Raw genomic sequence first — 16,907 nt, 5'->3', positions numbered from 1 at the left:
GAAGACTACTACCACCCCCAAGACTACTACCGCCACCAAAGACTACTACCACCCCGAAGACTACTACCTCCCCCAAGACTACTACCGCCCCCAAGACTACTACCTCTCCCAAGACTACTACCACCCCCAATACCACTACCGCCCCCAAGACTACTACCTCCCCCAAGACTACTATTACCCCGAAGACTACTACCACCCCCAAGACTACTACCACCCCCAAAGACTACTACCGCCCCCAAGACTACTACCACCCCCAAGACTACTATTACCCCGAAGACTACTACCACCCCCAAGACTACAAACCAACCTGAAGACTACAGCTGCCTAAATACGAAAGAGGAAGTTTCTGAGTTAGGGTAGCACATTTCCAGTGACTTTCCCCAAAATCCCAAGGTTCTCCAGTAATCCCGGTTGGCCGATTCCTGGATCATCTGCTTTATTTCTGATTCCATCAATCTTCCAAAGGGCATCTCTGGAAATGATGGTATTTTGGGAAATCATTTTGCAACCTTTGTCTGAGTAATGATCTAGGATCAGTTTTGCATTTTAGATCAAAATACATAATATTATTATGAACATGGACGGACCTGATCCTAGATCAGCACTGTTACTCAGATGCTTTATGACTTTTAATGACTGGACATGGACAGACCTGATCCTAGATCAGCACTGTTACTCAGAGATGGTTTATAAATATGCCCCCCCCCCCCCCACACCTCCTGCCAGCCCTATCAGATGACCACATCATAGTACCAAAATGATGCTTTGACATGAAGGAAACCGAAAGACGTCACTGGTCTGTAATTAACGATAACATATTGGGGCGTGTCAATTCAGACTCAATGTATAATTTATTTAAAATTATAAAAGACCACATCAAATACATTTTATTCATACCATAACTTTTATTAAGCATATATATGCATATATATGCATATATATATATATATATGCTTAATAAAAGTTATGGTATGAATAAAATGTATTTGATGTGGTCTTTTATAATTAAAAATGTATAATTAATTTATAATTAATTTATAATGAATTAATTTATATATATATATTTAGAGGCAAAGTGCAATGAATCTGTATCCTGTGATAGTTGTTAGTCAAATGTCTTTATGAAAGTATTATGTCATTATTTGAATGTGAGTAGTTTACGTTTTGATTTAATTTCTTAACGTTGTTTATTCATTACCACGGTTTGCTCTTTGTCCATCCACAACTTTCTATTCTCTCGATGTAATGCACTTTAAACTTTAAACCCCTAAATGACTTCAATGTGTAATAAAATACCTTGTTTGGGATTCTCACGCTGATATTTTCGTGAAATAATAGCATAACACAATATCATGGATGTGTTATAACGATTGAAAGTACACAAATTCACTGGTAATAGTGGGGCTATAGCTTGTCATAGTGGTGACAGACTGGTAATAGTGGGGCTATAACTTGTCATAGTGGTGACAGACTGGTAATAGTGGGGCTATAACTTGTCATAGTGGTGACAGACTGGTAATAGTGGGGCTATAGCTTGTCATAGTGGTGACAGACTGGTAATAGTGGGGCTATAGCTTGTCATAATGGTAATAGTGGGGCTATAGCTTGTCATAGTGGTGACAGACTGGTAATAGTGGGGCTATAACTTGTCATAGGGGTGACAGACTGGTAATAGTTGTGCTATAGCTTGTCAAAATGGTGACAGACTGGTAATAGTGGGGCTATAGCTTGTCATAGTGGTGACAGACTGGTAATAGTGGTGCTATAGCTTGTCATAGTGGTGACAAACTGGTAATAGTGGGGCTATAGCTTGTCATAATGGTAATAGTGGGGCTATAGCTTGTCATAGTGGTGACAGACTGGTAATAGTGGGGCTATAGCTTGTCATAGTGGTGACAGACTGGTAATAGTGGTGCTATAGCTTGTCATAGTGGTGACAGACTGGTAATAGTGGTGCTATAGCTTGTCATAGTGGTGACAGACTGGTAATAGTGGTGCTATAGCTTGTCATAGTGGTGACAGACTGGTAATAGTGTTGCTATAGCTTGTCATAGTGTTGACATAATGGTAATTTTGGACCTTAATCTTGTCACTCTGTTCCACCAGAATCAGAACATGTTCGCATCCTAAATTACACCCTAGTATTCCCTACATAGTTCCCTATAGACCCTGGATAAAAGAAGTGCACTTTATAAGAAAGAGTGTTCCTTCTGGGGGGGATTTCCATGCCTGAATGAAGCTATTACCACAATGAGCAATATATCCTCTCAGATGTACGGATGTATATACTGTATATACAGGCTATTGATTTATATACAGGCTACCGGCTATTGATTTATATAGGCTACAGTCTATTGATTTATATACAGGCTTCAGGCTATTGATTTATATACAGGCTACCGGCTATTGATTTAGGCTACAGGCTATTGATTTATATACAGGCTACAGTCTATTGATTTATATAGGCTACAGTCTATTGATTTATATACAGGCTTCAGGCTATTGATTTATATACAGGCTACCGGCTATTGATTTAGGCTACAGGCTATTGATTTATATACAGGCTACCGGCTATTGATTTATATACAGGCTACAGTCTATTGATTTATATAGGCTACAGTCTATTGATTTATATACAGGCTACAGTCTATTGATTTATATACAGGCTACAGTCTATTGATTTATATACAGGCTACAGTCTATTGATTTATATACAGGCTACAGTCTATTGATTTAGGCTACAGTCTATTGATTTATATACAGGCTACAGTCTATTGATTTAGGCTACAGTCTATTGATTTATATAGGCTACAGTCTATTGATTTATATACAGGCTACAGTCTATTGATTTAGGCTACAGTCTATTGATTTATATACAGGCTACAGTCTATTGATTTATATATAGGCTACATTCTATTGATTTATATACAGGCTACAGTCTATTGATTTATATACAGACTACATTCTATTGATTTATATATAGGCTACAGTCTATTGATTTATATACAGGCTACAGTCTATTGATTTATATACAGGCTACAGTCTATTGATTTATATAGGCTACAGTCTATTGATTTATATACAGGCTACAGTCTATTGATTTATATACAGGCTTCAGGCTATTGATTTAGGCTACAGTCTATTGATTTATATACAGGCTACAGTCTATTGATTTATATAGGCTACAGTCTATTGATTTATACACAGGCTACAGTCTATTGATTTATATACAGACTACAGTCTATTGATTTATATAGGCTACAGTCTATTGATTTATATACAGGCTACAGTCTATTGATTTATATATAGGCTACAGTCTATTGATTTATATACAGGCTACAGTCTATTGATTAATATACAGGCTACAGTCTATTGATATATATATAGGCTACAGTCTATTGATTTATATACAGGCTACAGTCTATTGATTTATATACAGACTACAGTCTATTGATTTAGGCTACAGTCTATTGATTTATATACAGGCTACAGTCTATTGATTTATATACAGACTACAGTCTATTGATTTATATACAGGCTTCAGGCTATTGATTTATATACAGGCTACAGTCTATTGATTTAGGCTACAGTCTATTGATTTATATACAGGCTACAGTCTATTGATGTATATACAGGCTACAGTCTATTGATTTAGGCTAAAGTCTATTGATTTATATACAGGCTACAGTCTATTGTTTTATATACAGACTTCAGTCTATTGATTTATGTGGTGTGAGAGCGCCATCTTCTGGTCAGTTGTGAGAGCAATACATTTCACTGTGCCCCGCTCCTGCTGATTACCAGGCAGTGTGGTTGTTACTGAGTGAGTGATACATGGGCAGGGAAGATTAGGGCCGGAAGGGTGTTTATGTGTTGAGCTCAGTCATTGGTGTTGAGAGAGAGAGAGCGCTGCAGCAGGCGGTCATGATCGTGACTTATTTTATGGGCAGCCCCATCATGAGGATCCTCCTGGATGATGTATTTTGGGAGAGAGTGGTAAGCAGCCTGAAACCTATAGCAGTAGCCATTGCACAGATTGTGGGAGACAATGTCATCCTGTCTGATGTTCAGACTCTGCTGTAAGAGAAGAACTCCGTACTGCCCTGCCCACTTCACAGTTTCTCCAAGCAGAGGAAATGGCAGTTCTGAAATACATCAAAAAGCGTGAAGACTTCTGCCTGAAGCCCAAGTATTCTGGCAAGATAACGGATAAATAACATTTAAAAAAGAGCATCCTGTCTGGTGCATGATGTCATCACTACCGTGTCTCGCCACCTTGGCCTGGATGAGGGCGAGGTTCTTGGCAGTCTGGCGAAGTACACTTCCAAGCAAGGGCTTTGGGAGGGAGATGCAGTATGGCAGTCGTGCCAACATGTCTCATCAGCCACCTGGTGGAAGGGACTTTGTGGATCTGAGGCTCGTTCCCTTGTTGCCTCCATCATCCTCCAAATCCCACCAACATCAGCCGCCTCAGAGCGCAACTGGTCCTTGTTTGGGGACTCACACACCAAAGCACGCAACAGGTTAACCAATACAAGGTTTGAAAATTTGGTGGCCATCTGGGCAAATTCGAGGCTTTTTGAGCCAGACATCCTCAACAAGGTTGGAAAGTGATAGTGAGGATGAGGCCTCAGAGTCTGATGTTCAAGAGGTGGACATTGAGGAGGTCCAGGGAGAAGACATGGAAGCCTAAGAGGAAGACAACCAAAGCTTTAGTTTGTAGACTATCATTTTACTGATGTAAGTTGAAAATATTTTTGGGAGATGCTATGAATCATTCAATATTCCCTTCGGTTGTTCAGTGAAATTATCCATTGTGAAGAGTCAACTCATTTAATTAAAGTTACATTTGTAACTAAATTGTTTTTTAAAATTTCTATTGGAAAGATTTAATCATTTGCAATTAAGTTTTTATGATCCATCAAACATGACGACAACATCACCCCAACGGGTGTTGCTGGGAAGCTTCAATGTGGTGCTCTTATTCTTCTCACTTTGCTTGGTGAGGTAGATGGCTGCTATAAATTGATGACCCTTCACATACCTAACTATGTCTTAAAGTAATGATGGACTGTCATTTCTCTTTGCTTGTTTGGTGATGTGGACATCAAGGAACTTGAAGCTCTCAACCTGCTCCACTGCAGCCCCGTCGATGAGAATGGGGGCGTGCGCGGTCCTCTTTTTCCTGTCGTCCAGGTACCCGGCCTGCCACAAGAACACGATGAGCCAAGTAAAGCCCCCCCCTGCAAAACCCTCCCCTAACCCGGGCGATGCTGGGCTAATTGTGCACCACCCTATGGGACCCCTGTCACAGCCAGTTGCAACACAGCCTGGGATCAACCCGGGTCTGTAGTGACACCTCAAGCACTGCTATGCAGTGGCTTTAGACCCCTGCGCCACTCAGAAGGCCCCTGACATGTAAGGACAAGGTTACTTTTATCAATATATTCGGCTGTATTTACCCCTCCCCCTTCCCAAAAATGAAACGCTAATTAGCTGCTATCACAAAGAACTACAAATGCCATGATGATCTGGACAAGATTGTCGAATGGAGGCAAGGGTAAGAATCTCTGGATTAACTGGATCTAATGTTAGCTAAATGTAGTAACGAATAAATTGGCTACATTTCTTTAAAATGGACAATACTGTGAACTGTCTTGTGCAAGTTTAAATTGACACGACTTGTTAATAAAGGTGTCAGCGAGAGATGACGTGCAAAGAGCATGCTGGGATTTGTAGTTTTACATGACGTCTACTTTGCTGCCAATTAGCATTTTCGAATTTTCGAGTAAATAGAGATGAATGTATTGATAAACTTCACCTTGTCTTAAGAAAGATTTACATGGTTATCAAAACGTCACGCCAGGGTAAGCCTACATGAAACATAGCCCTTGTGGGGAGTGTTTCTACAATCCCCTACGGGGGAAAAAATGTATGGTAGAAAAAACGGTAGAAAACAGTCAAGAGAGAAATGGTTTCATTGGAATTAAGACACCACCACTATGGAACTCTATTAGCTGTAGATTATCATCTTCTGAGAAACCTATTAGATAAATGTGGCAAATCGTAGCTTGTTGCTAAAAAAAAAACAATTTTGGACGAGTTTTCAGTTATTTGTGGGCTGGTTTTGAGTGGTCATTAATATCTATACATGTGTTAGACCTGGAGGGGGCTGGCAACCCTGATCACGCATGCGCTAAAAGTTACAAGATGGCGGAGAGTGCGCAACTGAAGGTAAAGCGTATCCCGAAATAATAACAAAAAAAACTAAAATAAAATGACGTATTTATGTATTAAACTAATCTCCGCGGGTTACATATAGTTGAAATCGAATTTATTTTGAAGATTTACTTGATTTGTTGTAGGGAATGAATTTCATTTGTGTACGAAAACGGTACAGTGGAAGTCGTAAGCTTGTATTGTTATTGTTAGCTGATAGCTAACGTTATGTGGTTAATAGATCAGACTGGTAGTTATGTTGGTTAATAGATCAGACTGGTAGTTATGTTGGTTAATAGATCAGACTGGTAGTTAATATATTACCAGAACACTGTTATACTTACCAGAACCCTGTTATAATTGCCAGAACCTTGTTATAATTGCCAGAACCTTGTTATACTTAACAGAACCCTTGTTATACTTACCAGAACCCTGTTATACTTGCCAGAACCTTGTTATACTTACCAGAACCCTTGTTATACTTACCAGAACCCTGTTATACTTGCAAGAACCTTGTTATACTTACCAGAACCCTTTTATTCTTACCAGAATCTTTTAATACTTACCAGAACCCTGTTATACTCACCAGAACCCTGTTATACTTACCAGAACCCTGTTATACTTACCAGAACCCTGTTATACTTACCCGAACCCTGTTATACTTACCAGAACCTTGTTATACTTACCAGAACCTTTTAATACTTGCCAGAACCTTGTTATACTCGCCAGAACCTCGTTATACTTACCAGAACCTTGTTATACTTACTAGAACCTTGTTATACTTACCAGAACCCTGTTATACTTGCCAGGACCCTGCTATACTTACCAGAACCTTGTTATACTTGCCAGCACCTTGTTATACTTGCCAGAACCTTGTTATACTTGCCAGAACCTTGTTATACTTGCCAGAACCCCGTTATACTTACCAGAACCCTGTTATACTTACCAGAACCCCGTTATACTTACCAGAACCCTGTTATACTTACCAGAACCCTGTTATACTTACCATAACCCTATTATACTTGCCAGAATGCTGTTATACTTGCCAGAACCCTATTATACTTACCAGAACCCTGTTATACTTACCATAACCCTATTATACTTACCAGAACCCTGTTATACTTACCATAACCCTATTATACTTGCCAGAATGCTGTTATACTTGCCAGAACCTTGTTATACTTACCAGAACCCTGTTATACAAACCAGAACCCTTGTTATTCTTACCAGAACCCAGTTATACTTACAAGAACCTTGTTGTACTCACCAGAACATTGTTATACTTACCAGAACCTTGTTATACTTACCAGAACCGTGTTATACTTGCCAGAACCTTGTTATACTTGCCAGAACCTTGTTATACTTGCCAGAACCTTGTTATACTTGCCAGAACCTTGTTATATTTGCCAGAACCGTGTTACACTTACCAGAACCCTGTTATACTTGCCAGAACCTTGTTATACTTACCAGAACCCTTGTTATACTTACCAGAACCCTGTTATACTTGCAAGAACCTTGTTATACTTACCAGAACCCTTTTATTCTTACCAGAATCTTTTAATACTTACCAGAACCCTGTTAGACTCACCAGAACCCTGTTATACTTACCAGAACCCTGTTATACTTACCAGAACCCTGTTATACTTACCCGAACCCTGTTATACTTACCAGAACCTTGTTATACTTACCAGAACCTTTTAATACTTGCCAGAACCTTGTTATACTCGCCAGAACCTTGTTATACTCGCCAGAACCTTGTTATACTTACCATAAACTTGTTATACTTACCGGAACCTCGTTATACTTACCAGAACCTTGTTATACTTACTAGAACCTTGTTATACTTACCAGAACCCTGTTATACTTGCCAGGACCCTGCTATACTTACCAGAACCTTGTTATACTTGCCAGCACCTTGTTATACTTGCCAGAACCTTGTTATACTTGCCAGAACCTTGTTATACTTGCCAGAACCCCGTTATACTTACCAGAACCCTGTTATACTTACCAGAACCCCGTTATACTTACCAGAACCCTGTTATACTTACCAGAACCCTGTTATACTTACCATAACCCTATTATACTTGCCAGAATGCTGTTATACTTGCCAGAACCTTGTTATACTTACCAGAACCCTGTTATACAAACCAGAACCCTTGTTATTCTTACCAGAACCCAGTTATACTTACAAGAACCTTGTTGTACTCACCAGAACATTGTTATACTTACCAGAACCTTGTTATACTTACCAGAACCGTGTTATACTTGCCAGAACCTTGTTATACTTGCCAGAACCTTGTTATACTTGCCAGAACCTTGTTATACTTGCCAGAACCTTGTTATATTTGCCAGAACCGTGTTACACTTACCAGAACCCTTGTTATTCTTACCATAACCTTGTTATACTTGCCAGAACCTTGTTATACTTACCAGAACCCTTGTTATACTTGCCAGAACCTTGTTATACTTGCCAGAACCGTGTTATACTTACCAGAACCCTTGTTATACTTGCCGGAACCTTGTTATACTTACCAGAACCTTTTAATACTTGCCAGAACCTTGTTATACTCGCCACAACCATGTTATACTTGCCAGAACCTTGTTATACTTACCAGAACCCTTGTTATACTTGCCAGAACCTTGTTATACTTACCATAAACTTGTTATAATTACCGGAACCTTGTTATACTTACCAGAACCTTGTTATCCTTACCAGAACCTTGTTATCCTTACCAGAACCCTGTTATACTTACCAGAACCTTTTAATATTTAACAGAACCCTTGTTATTCTTACCAGAACCTTGTTATTCTTGCCAGAAACTTGTTATACTTACCAGAACCTTTTAATACTTGCCAGAACCTTGTTATACTCGCCAGAACCCTGTTATACTTACCAGAACCCTGTTATACTTACCAGAACCTTGTTATCCTTACCAGTACCTTGTTATCCTTACCAGAACCTTTTAATACTTACCAGAACCTTGTTATACTTGCCACAACCTTGTTATACTTGCCAGAACCATGTTATACTTTCCAGAACCTTGTTATACTTACCAGAACCCTTGTTATACTTGCCAGAACCTTGTTATACTTACCATAAACTTGTTATACTTACCGGAACCTTGTTATACTTACCGGAACTTGTTATACGTACCGGAACCCTGTTATACTTACCGGAACCCTGTTATACTTATCCAGAACCCTGTTATACTTACCAGAACCTTGTTATACTTACCAGAACCTTTTAATACTTACCAGAACCCTTGTTATTATTGCCAGAACCTTGTTATACTTACCAGAACCCTTGTTATACATGCCAGAACCTTGTTATACTTGCCAGAACCTTTTAATACTTGCCAGAACCTTGTTATACTTACCAGAACCCTTGTTATACTTGCCAGAACCTTGTTATACTTACCATAAACTTGTTATAATTGCCGGAACCTTGTTATACTTACCAGAACCTTGTTATCCTTACCAGAACCCTGTTATACTTACCAGAACCCTGTTATACTTACCAGAACCATGTTAAACTTACCAGTATCCTTTTAATACCTAACAGAACCCTTGTTATTCTTACCAGGACCTTGTTATACTTGTCAGAACCGTGTTATACTTGCCAGAACCGTGTTATACTTGCCAGAACCTTGTTATACTTGCCAGAACCCTGTTATACTTACCAGAACCCTGTTATACTCACCAGAACCCTGTTATACTCACCAGAACCCTGTTATACTTACCGGAACCCTGTTATACTTACCAGAACCTTTTAATACTTACCAGAACCTTTTAATACTTACCAGAACCCTGTTATACTTACCAGAACCCTGCTATACTCACCAGAACCTTTTAATACTTAACAGAACCCTTGTTATTCTTACCAGAACTGTGTTATTCTTATCAGAACCTTGTTATACTTGCCCGAACCTTGTTATACTTACCATAAACTTGTTATATTTACCGGAACCTTGTTATACTTACCAGAACCTTGTTATCCTTACCAGAACCTTGTTATCCTTACCAGAACCATGTTATACTTACCAGAACCCTGTTATACTTACCAGAACCTTTTAATATTTAACAGAACCCTTGTTATTCTTACCAGAACCTTGTTATTCTTGCCAGAACCTTGTTATACTTACCAGAACCCTTGTTATACTTGCCAGAACCCTGTTATATTTACCAGAACCTTGTTATACTTGCCAGAACCTTTTAATACTTACCAGAACCCTGTTATACTTACCAGAACCCTGTTATCCTTACCAGAACCCTGTTATACTTACCAGAACCTTGTTATCCTTACCAGAACCTGTTATACTTACCAGAACCCTGTTATACTTACCAGAACCTTGTTATCCTTACCAGAACCTTGTTATCCTTACCAGAACCTTTTAATACTCACCAGAACACTGTTATACTCACCAGAACCCTGTTATACTGACCAGAACCCTGTTATACTTACCAGAACCTTGTTATACTTGCCAGAACCTTTTAATACTTACCAGAACCCTGTTATACTTACCGGAACCCTGTTATACTTACCGGAACCCTGTTATACTTACCAGAACCTTGTTATACTTACCAGAACCTTGTTATACTTACCAGAACCTTTTAATACTTACCAGAACCCTTGTTATACTTGCCAGAACCGTGTTATACTTGCCAGAACCTTGTTATACTTGCCAGAACCCTTGTTATACTTACCATAAACTTGTTATATTTACCGGAACCTTGTTATACTTACCAGAACCTTGTAATACTTACCAGAACTTTGTTATCCTTACCAGAACCATGTTATACTTACCAGAACCCTGTTATACTTACCAGAACCTTTTAATATTTAACAGAACCCTTGTTATTCTTACCAGAACCTTGTTATTCTTGCCAGAACCTTGTTATACTTACCAGAACCCTTGTTATACTTGCCAGAACCTTGTTATACTTGCCAGAACCTTGTTATACTTACCAGAACCCTTGTTATACTTACCATAAACTTGTTATATTTACCGGAACCTTGTTATACTTACCAGAACCTTGTAATACTTACCAGAACTTTGTTATCCTTACCAGAACCATGTTATACTTACCAGAACCCTGTTATACTTACCAGAACCTTTTAATAATTAACAGAACCCTTGTTATTCTTACCAGAACCTTGTTATTCTTGCCAGAACCTTGTTATACTTACCAGAACCCTTGTTATACTTGCCAGAACCTTGTTATACTTGCCAGAACCTTGTTATACTTACCAGAACCCTGTTATACTTACCAGAACCCTGTTATACTTACCAGAACCTTGTTATCCTTACCAGAACCTTGTTATCCTTACCAGAACCTTTTAATACTTACCAGAACCCTGTTATACTCACCAGAACCCTGTTATACTTACCAGAACCCTGTTATACTTACCAGAACCCTGTTATACTTACCCGAACCTTGTTATACTTGCCAGAACCTTTTAATACTTACCAGAACCCTTGTTATTACATTTACATTACATTTAAGTCATTTGGCAGACGCTCTTATCCAGAGCGACTTACAAATTGGTGAATTCACCTTATGACATCCAGTGGAACAGCCACTTTACAATAGTGCATCTAAATCATTTAAGGGGGGTGAGAAGGATTACTTTATCCTATCCTAGGTATTACTTGAAGAGGTGGGGTTTCAGGTGTCTCCGGAAGGTGGTGATTGACTCCGCTGTCCTGGCGTCGTGAGGGAGTTTGTTCCACCATTGGGGGCCAGAGCAGCGAACAGTTTTGACTGGGCTGAGCGGGAACTGTACTTCCTCAGTGGTAGGGAGGCGAGCAGGCCAGAGGTGGATGAACGCAGTGCCCTTGTTTGGGTGTAGGGCCTGATCAGAGCCTGGAGGTACTGTGGTGCCGTTCCCCTCACAGCTCCGTAGGCAAGCACCATGGTCTTGTAGCGGATGCGAGCTTCAACTGGAAGCCAGTGGAGAGAGCGGAGGAGCGGGGTGACGTGAGAGAACTTGGGAAGGTTGAACACCAGACGGGCTGCGGCGTTCTGGATGAGTTGTAGGGGTTTAATGGCACAAGCAGGGAGCCCAGCCAACAGCGAGTTGCAGTAATCCAGACGGGAGATGACAAGTGCCTGGATTAGGACCTGCGCCGCTTCCTGTGTGAGGCAGGGTCGTACTCTGCGGATGTTGTAGAGCATGAACCTACAGGAACGGGCCACCGCCTTGATGTTAGTTGAGAACGACAGGGTGTTGTCCAGGATCACGCCAAGGTTCTTAGCGCTCTGGGAGGAGGACACAATGGAGTTGTCAACCGTGATGGCGAGATCATGGAACGGGCAGTCCTTCCCCGGGAGGAAGAGCAGCTCCGTCTTGCCGAGGTTCAGCTTGAGGTGGTGATCCGTCATCCACACTGATATGTCTGCCAGACATGCAGAGATGCGATTCGCCACCTGGTCATCAGAAGGGGGAAAGGAGAAGATTAATTGTGTGTCGTCTGCATAGCAATGATAGGAGAGACCATGTGAGGTTATGACAGAGCCAAGTGACTTGGTGTATAGCGAGAATAGGAGAGGGCCTAGAACAGAGCCCTGGGGGACACCAGTGGTGAGAGCGCGTGGCGAGGAGACAGATTCTCGCCACGCCACCTGGTAGGAGCGACCTGTCAGGTAGGACGCAATCCAAGCGTGGGCCGCGCCGGAGATGCCCAACTCGGAGAGGGTGGAGAGGAGGATCTGATGGTTCACAGTATCGAAGGCAGCCGATAGGTCTAGAAGGATGAGAGCAGAGGAGAGAGAGTTAGCTTTAGCAGTGCGGAGCGCCTCCGTGATACAGAGAAGAGCAGTCTCAGTTGAATGACTAGTCTTGAAACCTGACTGATTTGGATCAAGAAGGTCATTCTGAGAGAGATAGCGGGAGAGCTGGCCAAGGACGGCACGTTCAAGAGTTTTGGAGAGAAAAGAAAGAAGGGATACTGGTCTGTAGTTGTTGACATCGGAGGGATCGAGTGTAGGTTTTTTCAGAAGGGGTGCAACTCTCGCTCTCTTGAAGACGGAAGGGACGTAGCCAGCGGTCAGGGATGAGTTGATGAGTGAGGTGAGGTAAGGGAGAAGGTCTCCGGAAATGGTCTGGAGAAGAGAGGAGGGGATAGGGTCAAGCGGGCAGGTTGTTGGGCGGCCGGCCGTCACAAGAAGCGAGATTTCATCTGGAGAGAGAGGGGAGAAAGAGGTCAGAGCACCGGGTAGGGCAGTGTGAGCAGAACCAGCGGTGTCGTTTGACTTAGCAAACGAGGATCGGATGTCGTCGACCTTCTTTTCAAAATGGTTGACGAAGTCATCTGCAGAGAGGGAGGAGGGGGGAGGGGGAGGAGGATTCAGGAGGGAGGAGAAGGTGGCAAAGAGCTTCCTAGGGTTAGAGGCAGATGCTTGGAATTTAGAGTGGTAGAAAGTGGCTTTAGCAGCAGAGACAGAGGAGGAAAATGTAGAGAGGAGGGAGTGAAAGGATGCCAGGTCCGCAGGGAGGCGAGTTTTCCTCCATTTCCGCTCGGCTGCCCGGAGCCCTGTTCTGTGAGCTCGCAATGAGTCGTCGAGCCACGGAGCGGGAGGGGAGGACCGAGCCGGCCTGGAGGATAGGGGACATAGAGAGTCAACGGATGCAGAAAGGGAAGAGAGGAGGGTTGAGGAGGCAGAATCAGGAGATAGGTTGGAGAAGGTTTGAGCAGAGGGAAGAGATGATAGGATGGAAGAGGAGAGAGTAGCGGGGGAGAGAGAGCGAAGGTTGGGACGGCGCGATACCATCCGAGTAGGGGCAGTGTGGGAAGTGTTGGATGAGAGCGAGAGGGAAAAGGATACAAGGTAGTGGTCGGAGACTTGGAGGGGAGTTGCAATGAGGTTAGTGGAAGAACAGCATCTAGTAAAGATGAGGTCGAGCGTATTGCCTGCCTTGTGAGTAGGGGGGGGAAGGTGAGAGGGTGAGGTCAAAAGAGGAGAGGAGTGGAAAGAAGGAGGCAGAGAGGAATGAGTCAAAGGTAGACGTGGGGAGGTTAAAGTCGCCCAGGACTGTGAGAGGTGAGCCGTCCTCAGGAAAGGAGCTTATCAAGGCATCAAGCTCATTGATGAACTCTCCGAGGGAACCTGGAGGGCGATAAATGATAAGGATGTTAAGCTTGAAAGGGCTGGTAACTGTGACAGCATGGAATTCAAAGGAGGCGATAGACAGATGGGTAAGGGGAGAAAGAGAGAATGACCACTTGGGAGAGATGAGGATCCCGGTGCCACCACCCCGCTGACCAGAAGCTCTCGGGGTGTGCGAGAACACGTGGGCGGACGAAGAGAGAGCAGTAGGAGTAGCAGTGTTATCTGTGGTGATCCATGTTTCCGTCAGTGCCAAGAAGTCGAGGGACTGGAGGGAGGCATAGGCTGAGATGAACTCTGCCTTGTTGGCCGCAGATCGGCAGTTCCAGAGGCTACCGGAGACCTGGAACTCCACTTGGGTCGTGCGCGCTGGGACCACCAGATTAGGGTGGCCGCGGCCACGCGGTGTGGAGCGTTTGTATGGTCTGTGCAGAGAGGAGAGAACAGGGATAGATAGACACATAGTTGACAGGCTACAGAAGAGGCTACGCTAATGCAAATGAGATTGGAATGACAAGTGGACTACACGTCTCGAATGTTCAGAAAGTTAAGCTTACGTAGCAAAAATCTTATTGACTAAAATGATTGAAATGATACAGTACTGCTGGAGTAGGCTAGCTGGCAGTGGCTGCGTTGTTGACTTTGTAGGCTAGCTGGCAGTGGATGCGTTGTTGACACTACACTAATCAAGTCGTTCCGTCGAGTGTAATAGTTTCTACAGTGCTGCTATTCGGTGGCTAGCTGGCTAGCTAGCAGTGTTGATTACGTTACGTTACGTTAAAAGAACGACAATAGCTGGCTAGCTAACCTTATTCTTGCCAGAAACTTGTTATACTTACCAGAACCCTTGTTATATTTGCCAGAACCGTGTTATACTTGCCAGAACCCTTGTTATACTTGCCAGAACCTTGTTATACTTGCCAGAACCTTGTTATACTTGCCAGAACCTTGTTATACTTGCCAGAACCCTTGTTATACTTACCAGAACCTTTTTATACTTGCCAGAACCTTGTTATACTTACTAGAACCCTTGTTATACTTACCAGAACCTTGTAATACTTACCAGAACCCTTGTTATACTTGCCAGAACCTTGTTATTCTTACCAGAACCCTGTTATACTTGCCAGAACCTTGTTATACTTGCCAGAACCCTGTTATACCTACCAGAACCTTTTAATACTTACCAGAACCTTGTTATACTTGCCAGAACCTTGTTATACTTACCATAAACTTGTTATACGTACCGGAACCTTGTTATACTTACCGGAACCCTGTTATACTTACCGGAACCCTGTTATACTTACCGGAACCTTGTTATACTTACCAGAACCTTTTAATACTTACCAGAACCCTGTTATACTCACCAGAACCCTGTTATACTTACCTGAACCTTGTTATACTTGGCAGAACCTTATAATACTTACCAGAAACCTTGTTATACTTACCGGAACCTTGTTATACTTATCAGAACCTTGTTATACTTACCAGAACCCTGTTATACTTACCAGAACCTTTTAATACTTAACAGAACCCTTGTTATTCTTACCAGAACCTTGTTATACTTACCAGAACCTTTTATTACTTACCAGAACCCTGTTATACTCACCAGAACCCTGTTATTCTTACCAGAACCCTGTTATACTTACCAGAACCCTGTTATACTTACCCGAACCTTGTTATACTTACCAGAACCTTGTTATACTTACCAGAACCTTGTTATACGTACCGGAACCTTGTTATACTTACCGGAACCCTTGTTATCCTTACCAGAACCTTTTAATAGTTACCAGAACCCTTGTTATACTTGGCAGAACCTTGTTATACTTACTAGAACCCTGTTATACTTGCCAGACCCTTGTAATACTTACCAGAAACCTTGTTATACCTGCCAGAACCCTGTTATACTTACCTGAACCTTGTTATTCTTACCAGAACCTTGTTATACTTGCCAGAACCTTGTTATACTTACCAGAACCGTGTTATTCTTACCAGAACCTTGTTATACTTGCCAGAACCTTGTTATACTTACCATAAACTTGTTATACTTACCGGAACCTTGTTATACTTACCAAAACCTTGTTATTCTTACCAGAACCTTGTTATACTTACCATAAACTTGTTATACTTACCGGAACCTTGTTATACTTACCTGAACCTTTTAATACTTAACAGAACCCTTGTTATTCTTACCAGAACCTTGTTATTCTTACCAGAACCTTGTTATACTTGCCAGAACCTTGTTATACTTGCCAGAACCCAGTTATACCTACCAGAACCCTGTTATACCTACCAGAACCCTGTTATACCTACCAGAACCCTGTTATACTCACCAGAACCCTGTTATCCTTACCAGAACCTTTTAATACTTACCAGAACCCTGTTATACTCACCAGAACCCTGTTATACTTACCAGAACCCTGTTATACTTACCCGGACCTTGTTATACTTACCAGAACCTTGTTATACTTGCCAGAACCTTGTTATACTTACCGGAACCTTGTTATACTTACCGGAACTTGTTATACGTACCGGAACCTTGTTATACTTACCTGAACCCTGTTATACTTACCGGAACCCTG

The 16,907-nt window shown here is 41.8% G+C and overlaps 1 protein-coding gene across 1 annotated transcript in view; it reads left to right on the top strand.

Annotated features, from left to right (window-relative positions):
* The first annotated feature begins 6,185 nt into the window (after positions 1 to 6,185).
* The window catches only part of pias1b (protein inhibitor of activated STAT, 1b), a 59,313-nt gene continuing 48,591 nt past the window's right edge, over positions 6,186 to 16,907 (top strand). The window contains exon 1 of the mRNA XM_064990190.1: positions 6,186 to 6,234. Coding sequence (XP_064846262.1) covers positions 6,211 to 6,234 — 24 coding nt within the window. The 5' untranslated portion in view covers positions 6,186 to 6,210. The remainder of the gene's footprint in view (positions 6,235 to 16,907) is intronic.

This window comes from Oncorhynchus masou, chromosome 15, assembly GCF_036934945.1.
Source record: "Oncorhynchus masou masou isolate Uvic2021 chromosome 15, UVic_Omas_1.1, whole genome shotgun sequence".
In the NCBI taxonomy this organism is placed as follows: domain Eukaryota; kingdom Metazoa; phylum Chordata; class Actinopteri; order Salmoniformes; family Salmonidae; genus Oncorhynchus; species Oncorhynchus masou.
Note: the sequence above shows the minus strand (reverse complement) of the source record. Positions and strands in the feature narration are given on the sequence as shown.